The 20291-nt window shown below is 43.9% G+C and overlaps 1 protein-coding gene across 3 annotated transcripts in view; it reads right to left on the bottom strand.

Moving 5' to 3' along the window:
• LOC102574909 (uncharacterized) overlaps nucleotides 1-20291 on the bottom strand; it is a 151483-nt gene that overhangs the window by 113963 nt on the left and 17229 nt on the right. For all 3 annotated transcript variants that reach the window (XR_009459044.1, XR_009459045.1, XM_059720644.1), the window contains exon 2: nucleotides 4317-4390. Coding sequence is in view for 1 of the 3 variants with exons in the window: in XM_059720644.1 (XP_059576627.1) it covers nucleotides 4317-4390 (74 nt within the window). In the remaining 2 variants the exon portion in view is untranslated. The remainder of the gene's footprint in view (nucleotides 1-4316; nucleotides 4391-20291) is intronic.

The raw sequence follows: 20291 nt of genomic DNA, 5'->3' as shown, positions 1-20291 counted from the left end.
AGCACAGTTTTAGCTATAGTAAATCTCACTTTTAGTATAAATATACTGTTTATTAATATGAAGAATTGACAATGCTGGTTTGAAATCTGTATTATGGAAAAAGGCTGAGCTAATTTCTCCCAGGTAACTCCATGGCCTTCTGTTCCATTCTGTCTACTGTTCCACTGCAGTGGTAGGATTTAGGTGGGGAACACATTTTGCTACTGCAGCTGACATAATCATATACAGAAATGTACATTCTGATTTTGTAAGCACATGAGCAACTCTATAGATAGGCACAGTCCCACTGAACTGAATATAATTCAGAAAAAAGTATGCACCATATCAAAAGCATACAAAGATTCTGCTTTTTTCCCCAAGCAAAATTGAGCATTTTGCCCTAGGTTTGTTACAGTTACTTTGCCTTTGAATAAAAACTCAGTAACTCAAAGTAAATAAAGCAACTTTCTTCATAAGCACTAAAAAGGGGGTGCCTGGTACAGGAAACCTTTAGTGTTCACAGGTTCAGCACTCGTGGTTTCAAATATTCGTGAATGCTGAACCTGCATTTTAAATACACTTTAAACACTTACCGGAGCTACTCAGGAGCTCCGTGCTTGCTGCCACTGCGCTCCTGCCACCAGAGCCATGCCCCACCCCCCACAGGTGCCAGGGGCACTGCGCTCATGAACACAGTGCCGTATTTGTGGATTTTGCCATTCACGGGGTTCATGGGAACGTATCTCCCGTGAATGGCGAGGGTCGCCTGTATATTTGATAAGAGAATAGAACAAAGTCAAGGTACATAACTTATGGGTTACAGTAAGCATACATAATACTAAGAGTTACAGCAGTGATTTATTTTTAGCAAGTCCAGTAACTTGGCCCATCTTCCCTTCCATTCACTTGTCTGATAGAAGTGATAAAGACATTCCATTTATCTTAATCATTTTATTTTTGTCAACCAAGACAAGAAAATAGAGGCAGGGGTGGGGGTTAAGCCATAGAGATGAACTTTATTGGCTCCAGTCATTTTTATAGTTAACAGTTCTAAGGAGTTGCTTTGGTTTACATAGCAGACTTTCACTGCTGGAAGACCACAATTCAATTGTTGCCATGGGTCACAAGTGAAATCATATTAGATTACACCACCTCAGTACAAGATAATTTTCTGTCTGCAGGGTAGCACCACACGCTCACTTACAACAGTTGCAAATCATTGGAATATAGTGACCTACTGAAGTTAGTACTTGTTAGGAGATAATCCTGGCCTAAAAGGGAACAACTTTGCAACAGCATAATTAACTTTTTGAACATGAACAAGTTTGTATTTCAACTGCTGTTAGTAAGGGTTAAGTTGAATATGGGTCACCATCCTGGGTAACATAACCAAACCAATCTGGTGGTGCAATTAGGAGTCACAGGCTATTGGGAAATGAAGATATGGAGTACTCACATTACAGCTTGGATGCATAGCCATAGTTTGGGAAGGAGCCTTATTTGCAAAGGGAGAAATTCTCTCTCTTCCATCAGCATAGGCCCAGGGAAATCAGTTGTTATTAACCTTCATCTATACATCTCAGTTAAAGGCCTTCCTGAAATAGCCAGCCAAAGCTAACCAAGTTCTGCCAAATTTACTTGTAGATTTTAAGGCCACATGAGACAGATATACTATCTCATTCTCATGAGGAATGCAAGTTTTTAACCAATGGGGAAATTAAGGTACTATATGGCATAGAGCACTACCTTACTTCATAGAGACTTTCCATTCAGAGCCCAAAGTTTCTGCTTCTTAGTCCAATACCTCTAAGCACAAGACCATCTTTTTTACAGTGATTCATATTAGAACTGACTGCAAGTAATTAACTGAGCAAGGCAAACAAATCAATTTTACTTTTGGGACAAGCCACTTCATATATATATAATATTCTAATATTATAAAAGCTTAATCTGTCTGTCTGTCTGTCTGTCTGTAATGCTTTATTCATGCTCTTATTGGCTGACAAAGAAAAGAAGTGTTCAGACAGGTGGCAACACACTGTCATGATGGCGGAGACACAGGGGACAGAATGGGGAGGGGTAAGGCCAGCTCCAGAGGCCTCGGCCCCCCACCCTGCTCCCTGGAGGTGACCCCAAGCAGCAGGAAGGAAGTGGGGAGTGGGCCCAGATGGTGGCGGGGGGGGCAGCATGGGCCTCCATCCCTGCCCGTTCTGCCGCCGGTCATGCTTGATGGGCAATTGGCTCGTGTGTGTGTGTGTGTGTGTGTGTGTGTGTGTGTATACACACATAGACACACATGCACAAGCCAATTGCCCATCAAGCATGACTGGGGTGGGGGGGAACAGGCAGGGATGGAGCCCCATGCTTCCCCCATCCTGTGTGGGCCCGCTCCCCACTTCCCTCCTATATATATATAAATTACACACACTTATAGCTTCAGCTGCTTCAAAACAGCTACAAATAGGATTACACATGAGTGTCTCCTTCCAAAAAAATACAGCTGGAGCCAAATAAAAATAGCACTATCCTGTGAGTTTTAATGAAGGAAATAGAAATAAGAGCTAGGAAATCCTGTAAGCCTTGAGGCAGTAACAACATGGGTAGTATTCTCCAGCAACTCCTGGTAGGGGAAGTCTGAGATGAACCTTCTAGGTCCCTGAGAATCTGAGAGGCAATATCACATCCAAAGTATTCCCATCCCTCACCCCTAAGCCAGGGACATCCATTTTCTACTGATTCCCAACACTGTACAGGCCCCCTAACTCCCTGCTCTTTTCCCTTAGAATAAGAGTGAGTGTTAAGTGGAAATCTAAGGATTCTGCAAGTAGTATTACGTTTTATTGACCTTTTAAGTCATTTTTAATTTGGTTCACTAGGGGATCTTGCTGACAATGTGGTTCCTTTCCTTGCCTCAAAACAGACAAACATATCCCTACCACAGTCTACAGAACCTAGGCCACATAGGACATGTCTATATGTGCAGTTACTGTTCAGTAAGTGGCTTTTATGCCAATGTCTACACGTGCAGGCATTACAGTGCAGTAACACTGTGTGGGAACTGACTAGGGACTAAAATTAGTCCCAAGTCAGTCCACACAAGCAGGGTTACTGTGCACTAAGGCGTCTACATGTGCCTTACTACACAGTGACTATTGAGGCATAAATTTGCTACCTGCAACATGTAGGTATCAAATTTACGCCCAAGTCAGCATGCATCGCCATAGCTACTGTATAGTATGGGTGCGCACATATAGATTTGTGCCCATACTGCACGGTAATTTTCAGTTACTGCACAGTAACCTAAGTTATTGGAAATGAGAAAGCAAGATATAAAGGTGAAATATTTCCTCTTAGTTTGCCACCTGGGCATTACTCCTCCTTTTGACTCTTACTGCTCCCCTCTTGCTAGCATAAGGGGTCATAGAAGTCTCTTAAACAGCCACCTAGCAGATTAACTGCTGCACTTTATTAGAAAGTAGAGACAGAATGCCCGATTCAACGCTGCATTGACTCCAGTCTTATGCTAATAATAATGCCACTGAAATCAACAGGGAAACCCTGAAGTAGGTTTGTGGTGAATTGACTTGGAATTATTGCATTACTTAGCAGCAAAAAGAGATATGTGAAAGGGTCACCAGTCCTGGGTGCCAACTTAGGAGGGAGCACCAGAAGCATTCCCCACCCCCATGGCATTCATGCTCCAGCAGCAAGGGTAGCCCCATGGCAGTGGTGGCAGCACCTGATGCACAAATCCTGCCTCTGCTGCTGCTTTAAGAGGAAGGGCTAGGACAGGCCAAGTATGCAGTTGCAACAGTAATACACCTAGCGACTGTTTTGGAGTTCCTGGCATGGGTAAGACTCCTGTACCTTACCCTACCATACTTACCCCTGCCCCTGGAACCATACCCCTTCCGCACCATCCTTTCCCATAGGGTTTGCCAAGGGCACCAGCCCTGCTCATTATGCCACTGGTATTTGGTGTTGTATATGGAACTCTTGCACCACAAAAGAGCTGCATCACCCCTGTAAGTGCAACGTCTGGACAATGTGACTTGCTGCTGCCAGACAACGTGGTAATCTAGTCTTCTGTAAATGTACTACTTCTTTTTCATAGCTGTAAGCTGATAAGCAATTGCCCCTTGACTTTATTCAACAAAAAGTAATGTCAAATGTTCTTTTGGCAGAAAAACATGCAGACTTTGACCACGTATTAACCCCATTAGTACGATGTTAACTTTTGACTTTCATTCTGGCACAATGGTAGGATATTTAAAACAGAACAGAACAAAAGGAAACATCAAACCAATTTCTCTTTACATTAAAAATTGGAATCTTACCTCACATATTCTGTATACCGTGCCTGAAGGGTTTTCCAGTCTCCATCTTTTAATTGGCAACTTACAAACAGGTACTGAAAGAAGGAACAAATACATTTTTGAGAGAGATTATTAGTAAAGTGTACTAAGCTTGTAAATGCACTCATTTCCACTAAGTAACTGATACAGAGAACAATTCTAATTTGAATAGCACACCTGCATATCAACTGATTAAATATATAATGGTTATCTAATGGGTTTGATGAAACAACCTCATAAATGACTAAATGAACTATGACCTAATTGATGTCAACCAGGAACCCTTTCTCAATACAAACACTTATTGGAGGAATAACCTTTTAATTGTGTATACTTTTGATTTTTAAAAATGCTACATATACTGTAACAGATCTGGTTTTGGCATAATATAATTTGCAGTTTCAGCCTGTGAAGTGTGCTTTGAGAAAATTAGAGGCTATAAATTACTAATTACATAAAACTTACAATTGCCAACTGGTAACTGTTTCCAACAGTGATATTACTATATCAAAAGCAGATACTTTGACTTCCTAAGATTTTAGGCTGAGAAAAAGGAGAGAGAGATGTATTTAGCACTCTCATCAGGTAAACCCAAATCTTACATTTTAAGGGTTGCATATATTTACTGAAGGATAAATGTGATGTCAGCTATAATTGCATGGAGAAACTATTACATCCCATGGCCAGTAAACTCCTAGGATATTTCAGGGGATTGATTCAAAGTTGCCTATCAATTCTCACCAAGCAACTCCTGTGACTTTTACCACTGGGTCCAAACTAAAGGAGGAATGAGCATGGGATAACAAATCAAAGCACAATAGTATTTTTTATCTGATTAGTTCATGAAGTCCTGCCATTATGAAGTACTGCCTTATAGCTCTCAATATTATTTATTATATCTATTGCAGTAGTGACTTCAGGGCCTAGCCACTGAACATAACCCCGCTACGGTAGGTACTGTGCTGTACAAGGAACAAGCATATTATGTCTGCATGCATTTTCTCTATTTCCTAAGATTTGGGTGGTCCCGTCCTCCTCAAGAGCAGGCAAGTACAGAAATAAAAAGAATGAGCAAAATGATAAAAATGCAATGATGCTTTATTATAGCATCCTAAGTGCAGCACAACAAAATCCTGATCCAGTGGGAACTAGAGTAAACACTGCCCTGCATTTTCTGTAGCTATATGCAGCACTGTAAAGCAAGCACAAATCACTGCCATTTTGATTGGGAAGTGTGTTACACCCACTTTTCACTGGTGTAACTAGCTCCAGAAGGTGCAAGGCAGCAGAGAATTGGGCCCAGTATTTTAATTAAGGTCAAATCTAAAGTGAGAAAGTGACTCAGAGCCTTTGCTTTGAAGAGCAAGATTCCAGAGGGATGGAGTAGGACAAGTGAGAGAGTGAGTGGGAAAGTCTTAGGAAAGTGAGCAGGCCAAGAATTTAGGTGTGAGGTAAGTAGTCAGGGAGATAGGCTGAAAATATGATGTCAGTACAAGAGTAGTGCAACTAAAGGCAGGAGAGCTATCTTGTGTGAGATTCAGTTGTTTTTTCATTATGTATTTCTGTAAGTACCTGAAGACATATTTGATGAAGGCTCTGCTTTTTAGCTGTTTGATCTTGGGCTCCATGAAGAGAAAAGGGAGGCTGGGAGAACTGTAAAAGAAGTGTGGGGTAGTCAAAAAGATAAATGCTATCCACCTCTGCCTTTTGAAAGAGAGTATGGACAAATGGTCAAATTACTGCTTATTAAAAGGTAATTGGGACTTCAGCTGACATGGTAACTGTCCATGTGTGTTCTCTTACCCCACAGTAAAAAATAAAAAGACTAAACTGGGGTATCTTACACCTGGTTTGATCAGGGATAGGTAAATTTCCCTTGTTTGCCTTTTTCATACCATGGGGTAAAAGAGCACAGACATGGTTCCCATATAACAGATACTCAATATTAAATCCCTGCTCTTTTCAGCTTGCTTCAATTTGATTGACTGTCAATATCCATGGTAAGTGTGGCAGAAGGCCACCTCTGTTTCTCTCCAAAAACTGTGCTCTGTGACAATTTGGTTAAGATGGGCCCTGCAGAGGGTATACACCTTACCCTATCTCTTCAGGTAACCTGAGCTGGATACATTCCTGAGGGAGGGGGGAAACCTGCTCCCTCTGCCTGCGTGACTGACATCACATACCTAGGTGAGGGGCTTGCTCCCTGGGAAGCTAGAAACTGCCAGTCTGCCCAGCAACCAGTGATGCATTTCAAATTGGTTGGGTGACAGCCAACAGGTGCTGGCCTCCATTGGATCAGGTAAATGAGGTCATAAGGGCTATATAAGTTAAGAACTGCCCAAGAGGAGGGAGGCAGCAGCCATGAGGAAGACTCAGAGAGGGAAGAGCTGTACCTTCTGAAACTTGCTCTCGCTCTCAAAACTCATGATCAAGGAATTGATGCATCTCAACCAGGTCCAAGGAGGTGATCCTCCCCCTCTATGCTGCACTGGTCAGGCCACAGTTGGAGTACTGTGTCCAGTTCTGGGTGCCACACTTCAGAAGGGATGTGGACAACATGGAGAAGGTCCAGAGGAGGGCCACTTGCATGATCAGGGGACAGCAGGGCAGGCCCTACGGGGAGAGGCTAAGGGACCTGAACCTGTTCAGCCTCCACAAGAGAAGGCTGAGGGGGGATCTAGTGGCCATTTACAAACTAGTCAGAGGGGACCAGCAGGCATTGGGGGAGTCCCTATTCCCCCGAGCACTCCCAGGAGTGACTAGAAATAATGGTCACAAGGTGGCAGAGGGTAGATTCAGACTAGACATCAGGAGGCACTACTTCACAGTCAGGGTGGCTAGGACCTGGAACCAACTTCCAAGTGAAGTGGTGCTGGCTCCTACTCTGGGGGTCTTTAAGAGGAGGTTAAATAAACACCTTGCTGGGGTCGTTTGACCCCAGTACTTTTTCCTGCCATGTTTGGGGGTTGGACTTGATGATCTGCTCAGGTACCTTCTGACCCTACCAACTGTGAAACTATGAAACTATGAAACTGCCTGCCTCCAGAGGGAATCTCCATCTGCCTCTGGATTATACTTGTGAGTAAGCTATCTGAGAACTAACTAGATATATAGCTTGCAGTAACTCAGATGTGTGATCAAAGGCTACCCAGCCATGCCAGTTTGCTCTATGGGATTTTTCTGATATTGCTCTACCCTGTACCCTATTGCGACCCTACCCCTAGTAACCAATAAAGTTCTCCATTGTACCTAGCATGGGAGACTAATTGGGTGTGGGTCTAGATTATGCCTTGGGGTCCCCTTGGTTCGGCTGACTAAGGGAGACCACTACTTGTGCTTCTGACTGAGAGAAGCACCCCAAAGTGCTTGAAGTGAGTCAAGTACCCTAGAGGGCTACTAGGCCAGTGTTCCCCAGGATGCACAGAGCCAGAATAAAGCCAAGCCCTGGGTGGTGGCAGTTTTTACCCCAGGCTAGTGGGTGTGCTCCAGGAAGGGGGTCGGCTAGACGTGAGGCACCCCCAGGGAGGCACTCAGAGCCTGGAAGGTGGCTGGGCGCAGTGAGGTGGGTAGCTCAATGCAGGAGCACCCCCTACTGGCCCGCCACAGTAAGTAAGTATGGAGTAAGTTGATTCCTCCACAGTTTTGCATTATTTCATAGACATTAGGAGCTGGAAGGGACCTCATGAGTTCATTGGGTCCAGCCCTCGCACCATAGGCAGGAATTCAGCTGGGATCAAGTAACCCCAGCAAGAAATAAATCGAGCAGTTTTTTGAAGGAGTCCAGAGTAGGTGCTTGCACCACCACTGCTGGAAGTCTGTTCCAGACCCTGGACACATGCACCGTAAATAACTTTTTTCTTTGCCCAAGAAAGTGCCAATCTCCTAAATGACTTTTTTGCATCAGTTTTTCACCCTCCCATGAGCATCACACTGCCAGGGATCCTCTGCAAGAGGTATCAGTGAAGTTGAAATCCCCCACAATGATCAAGCATTGGGAGCGCGTGGCTTTGACCAGTTCCCTATTGAATTCCCGATCTAGGTCTTCCTCTTGGTTGGGGGGGGCCTCTATAGTAGACTCCTACAAATAAGTCACCCTCTCCATGTTCTCCTTGTATCTTGACCCAGATGGTCTCAAGATGCCCTTCCTGGTTTGGATACTCAATCTGCAGGGAGGTGAGATGATCTTTGACATAGAGAGCAACACCCCCACCCCTCTTCTCCACACAGTCTCTCCTATACAAGGTGTAACCCTCTACTGCCACCGACCAGTCATAGATGGAGTCCCACCAAGTCTATGTTCCTACAAGGTCATAGTCATTATCACATAGGAGAAGGGCCAGTTCCTCATGCTTGTTTCCCAAGCTCCTGGCATTTGTGTACAGGCAGCTAAGTCTGCCATGTGAAGCCCAATGCTTCCCTGAGGGGTTGAGAGAGACCTTTCCTCGGGCTGTCGAGAGATATACACGCATCTCTCAGAAACATAGTGTTTAGGCACCTTCTTGTTATGAGCACCGACATATTATAGGCATCTTGCTAAACTTAGCGTAACTATTTCTTTAAACACATATAAGCACATGCAGGTTTTTATCTACATGCATGTAATTAGCAATCATCCACACAACATGTTTTAAAGCAAATTTTAGAACACAAGACCTTTAATTTTTTCTTACCTAACACCGCCAAAATCCCTATTTGTTCATGACTTCCCTGAAGGCATATTTTGTATTGGGCAGCCACATTGACCACTTAATTGGAGGTGATGGAGAGGGGACAATCCTCAATAGAAATTTCTGGCTTCTTTCTAGCCTCCCAAAATGTGTTTTCCCTCCACTTATTCTCCTGATAATCTTGCCATTCCCTGGCTTGCTTAACAAAGGAAGAAGTCATAGGAGCATATCATAACAAGAAGTCTGGGCTGGCTCATGTGTGACTAAACATTATGTTTCTGAGAGATGTGTGTATATCTCTTAAAGCAAAGACAAACAGGAGAATGTTAAACTCCATGGCTAGGGACAGACATTACACACAAACTGGTTTAAGCGATCAGAAACTGGTTTAAACTTGTAACAGAACAGATGTTCAGTGTGCATAATATGGTTTGAAAATGGCTGAAACCTGTTTGAGATAAACATGGTTGAATGTAGTATCAGACTTAACTGATTGGCATCAAACTGGTTTATGCAGTGTCTGGCCTGACCCGTTCCTGGTTTAAGTTAAACCAGAGTCCCCCATCATCCTGGCATGCTCTCTGGGTTGGGTGGGGATCTCTGCTCCACAGAAGAGCTGCCTCTTGCCTCCCAGCTCCCTGGCTGGAGCTCCGGCAGAGACTGTAGGCATCTGCCTGGCTTTCCTCTGCCCAACCCCCACCACCACTCTCTGCTAAGCAGGGATCCCCCCTCCCCTTTGCCTTACACAGACACATCTCAGAATTAGCTAGCATACCACTTGATGGCTATGTCTGTGCTGTGGGAGATGGGGAAAAAGGACAGTGGCTTAGGGATTTTTTTGAACTAATCAACAGGTCAGGTGGTCACGTCCCTCCATTCCTTGCTTGGAAAAACCTGTTTAAGAAGAGCTTGAACTAATGAGAGACGCTTTTGTTTTGTTTTGATGGTGTGCTAAATGTTGTGTTATCAACTTCCTGTGTAACTCCCTGCTGTGTAACTAAATGCTGTTCAACTTCCTGCTGGCTCCCTTGCTGGTCAGGAGCAGCAAGGGGGGGGGGGGAACCCCTCCCTAATCAGAGCATCCTGCCAGGGCCTGGCCATGCACCCTGCTCAGCTCAACACTATGGAAGGGAAGGAAGGGCTTCTCTAGTGCCCCCCAGCTTCTAGCCTGCATTTCCTCAGTCCAGAGGGGATGTCTTTATAGTTACAAACTGATTCAGCCTAGGCAGGTTAGACTAAACTGCAAAGACTTAATCTATTCAGGTTCAAGTTTTTTAAATGTCTGTCCCTAGCCCATAGAAGTGACTAGTTTCTGGAATAAGAAACAATCAAGTTATTTCAAAGCTTGTGTAAGAAATCAATCTTATCAGAAAACATTTGGATATTTTGTACAACCCAAAGGTCCTGATTGGACAAAAAAGGGAACTACATGCAAGATACAACATATATGGATGTGAAGGCTAGAGAGGAATAAGTGGCACAATGCAGGGCTCCCTAACAAGCACAGTTGTGAGCCTGATTCTGCCCAAAGCAGCCTACCCAACAGTACCCCAAGATTGGGTACATGACTGTAATTCCTTTCTGCTCTGGGGGTTAACTATTATAACTCTGTAGTCACAAATTTAACTGTATTTTCCTAACTTGTTCTTAGAGCTGCTATTGTTAAGTTAGCTCCCATACTGGGTGTAGAACATGTCCTTTATCTAACAACAAAGGAGTATCATCAAATAATATACTTGACCATGTACCTTACGGAGTCAAAGATGATGCAAATTATTGCTGGTTCACATTGAGCTTTCTGAATCTAACTGTGCAATTAACCGTAAGATTACAGCATTGACTTCTGACTCAGTGATGATATAGCTAATCACTTGGTTATACAGATTGGGCTGGACAGAAAGCAGGGCAGGTGGAGAATGTTTTTAACACATCTGTTCAGGACCTGCCATGTTAGATCACTGTGTAGTCTTGGTCCTTTGCTAGTTGTGGGCTTAGACCATCTCCTATGACTACAGGTAGGGTAGGAGAAAGCACTGGTTATATGGTTATCACAACTCTCTTTGGGATTCTGATGTATGTTAACGCTATTCAATAGACATAATGATATTCTGGAGGAGGGGAAAATTTGAGCTTCATTAATTGTTATATAAAATTATATGAATAGAAATATTTGTCTGGCTCCTTGTGTATTAACTACAAATCATGGAACTGAGATGGGAAAGACAAGGCCCTAATTAATTCTCCTATCTGCCAGCATATATGCCTTGCGTGGTATTTTTCTGAAACTTATTATAGTACATAATTGTACATTTTCATTTAATGGGCCTTTCATTAGGCTGCTGATACGCCCCCATTTTTATTTCATTTAAGGGGGAATTGCTTTTGCTTGCCAAGTTTCATATGCTATGAAAAAGGATGAAAACAAGAATTAAAATTTAAAAAGAAGAAAAATTGTAAAACAGTACAAGGCTTTCAGCTGAAGCAAGTTCAAAAGGTGACTCACAATTCATAAGAAGGATTTAATAGTGATAATGGTATTCACATATACTCTAGCCATGCCAGATCAGAACACTAGAGCTAAGTCATTTAAAAAGCCCCAGGCAGACTCGATCTAAGTTATGTTGTTTTCTATAAACAGTGTAGTTCAGATCAGTTTAGTGAACAGAACTAAATACTGATCAGTACTATATACTGATTGCCCTTTAGAGAGGGGGAAAATCTTCGACTGGTTGAATAATGGTAGAACCCGGTTTGTGTGTGCCAAACTTCTGTTCTGTTATGGGTATACTATATCCTGATTGCCAATCACTAATACCAGTATAAGTGGAACTTCTGTACTTGGCCTAGTGCTTCAACCAGATTAGGTTAGGTAATGTACAAAAATAAATAACAATCCCTACCCCAAAAATTTGGTAAGATAAAAGGGTGCCTAACAAACTGATGAAACAAACAAGTGCACAGGGCAAAGGTAAAAAGAAACAACATGATATTTTAGCATAGAATAGCTGTACAGGTTACTCTTGCTTTGTGCTGTACATGCATTCCTGGGAAATGGTGCATAACTTGAATTCGCATAAAGGGAACCCACTTTACAATGTGGGATATGTTCCAAGACCTTGACTGTACTGACCCCCAGACCCATTTCTACCACTTTTACAAGACAGTTTTGGTACTCGCCAACAGCAATCAGTACGCACATGCATAGGATGGTGGTGAATGTTACCATAATGGGGATGGCAACTTCAGAAATACGTGTCACAGACAACAAGCGAGGAGCACAGATCCACACAGGAGGCTATATTTTGGTGCGCATCACTCCCATAATGCACCACACAAAGCAGCTGACTGAGGGTTTCCACCACACTGATCGCATAAGAGTGAAGTTATCTTACATATAATGAATTTTTAGTATAAAAAGGGTCATCGCATAAGAGCGAATTTGCACATACAGAACCCACATAAAGTGAGGGAAATCTGGATGTATAACTGGTAGCCAATCAATAGCAGCAGTTTCATCTCATCATTTATGACACTGTACTATCTCCATAGGCAGAGAAACAATCCATACAATGATTAAGAATTCCTGTTTGTATCTTCTGCTGGGCATGACAGAACCATGTCAGTCTAGTAGTAGCTGTGGATACCTCTTTACATCTGGCCACAGGTATGAAATGTACCAGGCTAGCAACTGAAGGGTGTTTGTTCATATGAACAGTGCTGGTAATACTCCATTTAGCCACTTGTAGTCACTGCAATTAATTCAAAGCAATAAACTTTGGTGCATATCGTGCTAGAGTTTATTGCTCCTGAGTGCTGCGTTTACACGTGCACCTGGGACCACAAGATGTTGAGCTGGGTTGGAGAAGCCCTGGGTGGCAGGAAGCCTGACAGGTTAGCCTGTCAGTCCAGGGCTGATCCACTCTGACCTAGCTCAATGTGCTGCGTAGGGGCTGGCTGGGGCACAAGGGTGCTGCAGTGCAGGGCTAGCCAGCAGGCAGCCCCTGCATGGAAGCACCCTCATGTCCCAGCCAACTCCATCAGCATCTACATGTGCATTGCTGCACACTAAAAAAAAACAAACTCTATTGCACAATAGTACTTGTATTTACAAGTACTATCCTGTGAAAGAGATTATTAGTTTACCACAATCTAATAGGGCTGCATGTAAACACTGAGATGTTTACTGCAGAGTTAATTAGGCATCTCCTCAGTAAACACCTAGTGTAGACATAACTATTTAATATCTGAAACCCCAAACTGAATTTAAGAGTTAAACATATATGTAATGATAGATGTAATAATTTAGAGATGCTTCCTAACAGGAGACTGAAGGAGTTGGGTATTGGGAGATGGTCCCTCCTTTAGGGAGCAGGTAGCTGTAACAAGTGGGCCTTCCCGGGGCCAGTCAGATGTTGACCCATCCTCCTGTTTCTGGGCTAACCACCCACTTCTCTCGTTTGCAATGCCTTGTTGGATAATGATTAAGATATTACACCGGTGGGAGGCTGTCCATTTTCCCATCCTGATGCCAGGGGGAACTATCTGCGGCTCCATTCCTCCCCTACACTTCAGCCCAAGCCTCGCAGGTGTTCCCTCCAGCTAGCTAGCACTGGGACCTGAGCTCTGGAGTCTCACCAGGACTTTCACTCCCCACCGGAGCTCCTGGTCCCAGCACCTTCACACTGGGTTTACTCTGTACATGCACACACAGCAACACCAGGACCTGGGCCCACACACTGGGCTCCAAGCCTGAACATACACTCTCGGGGCTCCAGCCCCTCCTCTGGGATCAGAGCTCTGAGCCCTGTCCCCAAGCCCTCTCTGAGCAATCTCCTTATCCCTGGCTGCAGGAGCTTCCTTAATAGCTCCCCAAGACTCAGGGCCACACTTCCCTGGAGCTTCAAGCTGGCTTCTTTATGAAGTCTCAGATATCCAACAGAAAGTCTGGGCGCTGCCACAGGTCCCTCCACCAACCTGGGCCCTGCCTCAGTACTCTGCGGTAAGCCTGGGCCCCACTTGCTTAATCTCAACCACCAGGGATGTGGAAGCTGGGGTTATTAAGGAACCCCAACCTGCTTTTCACCGGGGTGGTAATTGGCCTGGTATTTCCTGGAGGCTCACACGTCACTGGGAGTCTCACCAGGCAATCCACTCCCATCAGGGTGCAGTTTTAGGTCATGCCCGGGACCAAGAGCCTCATAGTCATCTCCATCAGCTCTTGCCCTTACCTCCTGGATGTTCCTGCTGCAGCTCAGCCAGGCAATGTTTCTGCCCGACCTGATAGCAGCAAACTGCAGCCTTTATATACTGGGTTCAGGCACCTGGTAGCTGCCTGACTGCCCTTAAAGTGGCAGGCACTAACAGTGCCCTGCCACAGTAGCTAGTGAGTGAGAGGCAGACAATGGCTCTGCAGTGGTAAGTTTGTTACTCCACAATTAAATTCTGTTGTTTACTTCTTCTTATTCAATGATCACTACAATATTTTTTATAAATTATATTAGTTAACATATACAGTATTTCCTCGAATATAAAACAACCCTGATTATAAGATGACCTCCCCAATGATTACATTCTTTATATGGAAAATGTATAGAGTTGATATTATTTTCCAGGTATAATCCAATTATTGGAGGTTTGTCTTGAATTTGTCAACCTCGCACTGCTACAGTAGGGAAAATAAGCTTTGGGGGTCAGATAGCTCCTTTGCTCCTCCCAACTTCGTCCCTCTGCAGTCCCTTCCCCACTCCTTACTCTTAGATCCTGCTCTCCCTCAGCACATGGACGCAAGGAACAGATTTAAAAAAATGGACTTTAAAATAGACATAGCTATAGCAATTTGCATATAGTACGCATAGACTTAGTTCACCCAGAAATGATGCATGTTATATTTCTTGAAATTGCTGCAAGTTTTAGCACAGGTACTCCATAAACACACATTTAAGTAGCAGTTTAGCACCTACTTAGATTACGAGCTTTTTTTTAGTTTTTTAAGGAACATTTTTTGTGTCCCAGGTCCAATTAGCCAGATCAGATCCAAATCCATTTGAATCATCCAAGAACCATATGTGGCCATGCTACTGACAAGTATCCTCCACCCCAGCCTGGGGCTTCAGATACTTCCAAATCCTTTGGCAAGCATCCTACATGCAAGCCCAAGCCCGGAAACTTGGGGTTTGGATGCCCCCAAGTTTCACTTACCCTCAGTCATATGGCCACAGGAGCAAGCTAGGGAGAAGTCTCTCATTTCCATAAAGTCAGGGTGTAGCCAAGATCCTCCCGTTGGAAGCTGGCCAGTGGGAAGCTAACTATGAGACTTACCTGGCAGGGGAAATACCCTGACCAAGGTAATGCAATTAAAATGTGTAGTGGACGGTTTCACACTTGTCTGCTTGTGCACAGGACTCCTTACAAGAGCTTCATACTTAGAGAGTACAAGCTATGCATTATATTAACCCAAAGATAAAAAGCTTATGATTTACCATATAGTTCATTGGACTGGGCCCAAGCAGAGCTAACATTTTAAGCCATGGTGACCCCACAGCTCAGCACTGCTCAGTACGTGTGTGCACTCCAGATATTCCCCCAGACAGGATCAATGTGCTAATTAGCATCCTCACTCATGACTGGAACTGGGTGTTTGTAAGGAAAACTTACTGGGACCCAGAGACTGGTGGTGGGACGCCGCGCTAGCAGCCCATTGTGGTGAAAGTGAAACCATGGTGGCTGGAGCCACCGTGGTCAAAGATCAAAGGAAAAACCCACAGTGGAGCTGGGAGGAGCTGAGAATGGCTCCTGCATCCACCTGGGCATGCTTTATAAAAGTGTTCCAAGGGCGATTGGCTGGGCAGGCAGCTGAAAAGACCCAGCTGGAAGGAAGCTGGGGGGACTGGAAAGAGCATCCCCAGCTGGCCCAGAGGAGTTAGAGCAGCTGGATGACCTGAAGAAGCAGGCTTGGTGGCTCCCTTGGGCAGGGTGCAGGAAGAGAACACTAGGCCAGCGCGAGCCCAAGGAACTGCCGGTGGACCCAACATGGACCAGAGCCAGTAGCTTCAGCAACTGGGATGTCAATGAACACAACGAGGACAGGACCTGGCTGTGCATCCCAAAAAGCCAAGGCGAGATTCTTAAACAACCCAAGATGCTCGGGAGAAAGGCATGGGAAGTTACAGTGCTCTTGTCATGAGTCCTGGGATCCTTCAAAAATTTATATGCAGATGAGGCATAGAACAACCTGGTCTGGCTTTACCTCAAGGAGGGCAGGACCACATTAATCATATGCGATAGGCTGATAGAGGCACTGACAGAGAATTCTGTGTAAACTGCTTGTAGCTCTATTTGGTGATGTTTGCCAGATGTTTAAGGCTGGTGAAGAAACGGGAATTATTGGAAATGGGGGGTGGGTGAGAGGCACAGCTCAGGTATGGGAGTGAAGAGGAAATCAAAATGTATGTAATGCACTGGTTCACCATAACCTGAAAAAGAGTTGGCGCTGAGGGGCACTACATGCAAAAGGAATTACCATCTACCTTATTCAGATGGGTTTCACTAATCTATTCTTGTGGTGGGTTCCCATCAGCATCTTGGCCTTTTGGCTAAGGTCAAATGATCCAGAATTGACTAGCCAAGGCCATCCTAGCTTTAGTAAGGACCATGCCCATCAACAGCGCCAGCGGAGGCTGTGAAAATCAGCTGCGCCCAGACATCATTGTGACTGATGAGGACAGCAAGTATGTTGTGGTGTCCCTGTTGGTCCAGGGACAACACTAGTTTGTAACCCCACCAGACTGCCAGCTGGAAGCAACACAGAAGGGACTGCTTGACCAGCCCCAGCTGCTACACCTAATGGACTTTAAGGACTTTTGAAATCCTGGACTCTTTCCCACCCTCACAGCTGTATCCTGCATGTCATTATTTGTAACTGTGCACATGCTTTACAAACCATCTCTCTATTCAAATGTGGTATTGTTGTGCAAGGACTTCTGTATACTCTTTGCTGTATAAGCATCATGTCCCCTACTCCCTTTATACCTTGTGACCCCCAGGCTTAGTTGGCTACATGTTTCATATGTAACTTAGTTCTGTCCATACCTCTAACCCCATTGTCTACTATGTAGTCCCTCACTCAGGTCTTCTCTATTTCCCTGTGCCTCAAACTTTGTCATCTCAAACTTTAACATTTAACCAAAGAAAGGGTGTCAGGGCTGGCTCTCGTCCTCCTGGTGTGGGCCTTGGAGAACAGTACCTCCATGCCCAGTGCTAATTCCCTACAGAAAAAAGCACCCACCCATATTTTTCAAAGGTCTCACTCACTCATTCACTCCTACCAGCATGTTTGCCCCATGTGTGCCATATACTTCATAGTCACGCTCAGTAGTGTTGGCTGCATTTAAAAAAAACTTTGTAGTCATACTGAGCACATGCTGCTCTTATCAGCAGTTTAAAAATAGGCAGTGTATTTAATGAGATTTCCTTTTATGCAAGTGTAAGACAAGGGGCTTCCCACCCCCTGCCATGTTGAGTGGGGGGAAAAAACCTTGTATTGAGTAAATATGGTAAATTAAATAAATTTCCCAGTATTTCTTTGGCAATCTCCAAAAAAAAACCAATGCAGAAAAAAAGAAATATAATGTATGCAGCTAAATGCTATTATGTCCATCTCTTTTCTGGTTGTGCTGGGATATTTGTATATCTGTGACATTTGATTTTGTGGAGTAATAGAATTGCAGGTTGTTGTATAAGTTGCCCTTGAGGTTCCCAATACCCTGTTCTTTCCTGCAGTATTTTTTTCTTTTTTCGGATTCATAGAAAAATCAACAATTTTTCCATATTTCTATTTTAAATATAAGGCACATCTGTTTGTTTAAATATGTAAGATACATTGTCTATGGCTGTTTATAAACAGGCATTGCACAACTCAGATCTATAAACACTATTTCCTCAAAAACAAGGTTCAGTGATTGTCTTTTTAATACAATAATTTCACCACCCCCACCACTATAGTTTTCTGAGAGTTAATATTTTTATTTACATATTACTGAAGAAGAAAAATATAAATAATTTCTCACCAAGAAGTTAGTGAAGGTCCTTGCAGATCATTTAACTTGTCTCCTATGTTCTGACATTTCAGATTATAGTTCATGTATGTTATATTCTGCATTAGTCTAAGTTATTGGTAATTAACACATAAAGGCAGGGTCTGAGGAGGGGCCAGTTTTCCCTAACTCCTTAACTATCTCAAGCTGACCCTCCAAAGAAGATAAAAGATTAATGCAGTCTCACTTCTGTTTCCTCTGCCTCACCCCTTCCACACCCACTCTTCTCCACCCACATTTCATGTGGATGTATCACTAAATTAACATGAGTATGACATCACTGGCCATTCTGAACCTTTAACTGCCTTTTCAAATTTCTCTATACTAATTTTATTTCTGAGTTGTATAAATTCCCCTCTCTTCCATGGGAAAATTTCTTCCCATATTGTATACCTCTTGCCTTTCCTTTGCTGATCAAAAATTCCATTTACATAAATACTCCTGCTTCCATCAGTCCCTTTATCTAGTTGTAATAAATTCCTGTTTCTGTGTCCTTTAATTTTTTTTAAAAGTTCCCACATCTCTTGTTTATTTAGGGTTTTTTATCTCTGTGACAGTCATAGACAATGATTTGGGGAACCTGAATATACACAGCTGACGTGTATCTGTTTAATATTAAGGGTGTTCTTTTTTTATCTGTTTCAGAATGCAGACTCCAATTTGAGAGTTCTCTGTTGCATTTGCATCTATGCTTAGGAACAAAATTCTTGGCTGGCTAGACCCTACAATGGAAGCTCGATGGGTTATGCCAAGGCCTTTTCCCCTTATTCTGATAACATAAATAGATCTTAAGCTATTGAAAATAAGTCCTGCACAGAAAGCTTCAGGGATGTAGATACAAGACTCCTAGCCCCTGTTATAAGGAACAAGTAGGCATGTGACAGGAGTTCACTGTATTGTTGCAGGGTTTTGCTGTTGAGGTTAGCTTCTTTTTTTTCCATGTTGTGAAGTTTTCATTTCAAACGGCAATATTTGGTATCTTCCAGGTTGCTTGCAAATAACTTTTTTCCCACTACTCAGTTAGTCTAATACAAGATATCACATTTACTCAAAGATCCTGGCCTTTTATTGTTGCAGTTCCTTTGTTTTCCAGGGCCAGCAGGGAGACATGGAAAGCTGACTCCAAGACTAGGGACAGACATTACACATAAAGTGGTTTAAGTGATCAAAAACTAGTTTAAACCTGTAACAGAACAGATGTTCACTGCACATAAACTAGTTTGAGAAAAACCTGGTTGAATGTAGTATCACACTTAACTGATTTGGGTCAAACAGGTTTATGCAATGTCTGTCCCTGACCCCCTTGCTGGTTTAAGATAAACCGGACACCCCCAGCATCCTGGCATACTCTCTGAGCTGGGCAGGGCTCAGCAGGGCTGGCCCCTCCCCTCTGCTCCCTGGCTGGAGCTCCAGGGACTATGGGCTGCTTCTCCCCTCCCCTCACCACTCCCTGATAAGCAGGAATTCCCTCCTTCTCTCTGCCTTCCTGAGGAGGTGTCTGTGTATTAGCTAGCAGACCATATGCTGGCTACGATTCCTGCTGAATCAACAGGTATAATTAAGAAGCAGAACGAACAAGTAGCTGGTAATGGCCCTCTGTTGTTTTCTTAATTGGATGATAAAGAGTGTTATCAAGTCCCTGCTGGCCTAATCAGAGCTTCTGTTGTAGCCTTTCCATGCGCCCTCAGCTCCATGCTGTGGGAGGAAGGGTGGACTGCTCTAGTAAACTGGTGCCCCCTCCCCAGCTTCTAGCCTGAGCCACTGCAGGCATGTGCCTGCATTTCTCAGATGTCTGTCCAGATGGTCTAGCCAGGTTAGACTAACCTGCAAAGATTGAATCAATTGATTGAATCAAAAAAGATTAAATCAAAAAAGGAGGCATACACCCATTGGAAGGGAGGGGCCATCACAAGAGAGGGCTATACCTCGGTAGCTTGGGAATGTAGGGGAGTGGTCAGGAAGGCCAAGGCAGAAATGGAGCTGGGACTAGTGACCCAGATCAAGGACAACAAGAAGTCCTTTTTCAAATACATAGGGGGGCAAAAGAAGGTGCCAGGCAACGTGGGACCTCTGCAGGACACGCTAGGAAATCTGGTCATCTCACCTGATGGTAAAACTGACATGTTCAACAATTTCTTTGCCTCCGTATTTCTGAGGAGGGATCCGGATATCTTCCCCACTGGCACCCCCAAGGGCCC

The sequence above is a fragment of the Alligator mississippiensis genome, chromosome 1, assembly GCF_030867095.1.
Source record: "Alligator mississippiensis isolate rAllMis1 chromosome 1, rAllMis1, whole genome shotgun sequence".
NCBI lineage: Eukaryota > Metazoa > Chordata > Crocodylia > Alligatoridae > Alligator > Alligator mississippiensis.
Note: the sequence above shows the minus strand (reverse complement) of the source record. Positions and strands in the feature narration are given on the sequence as shown.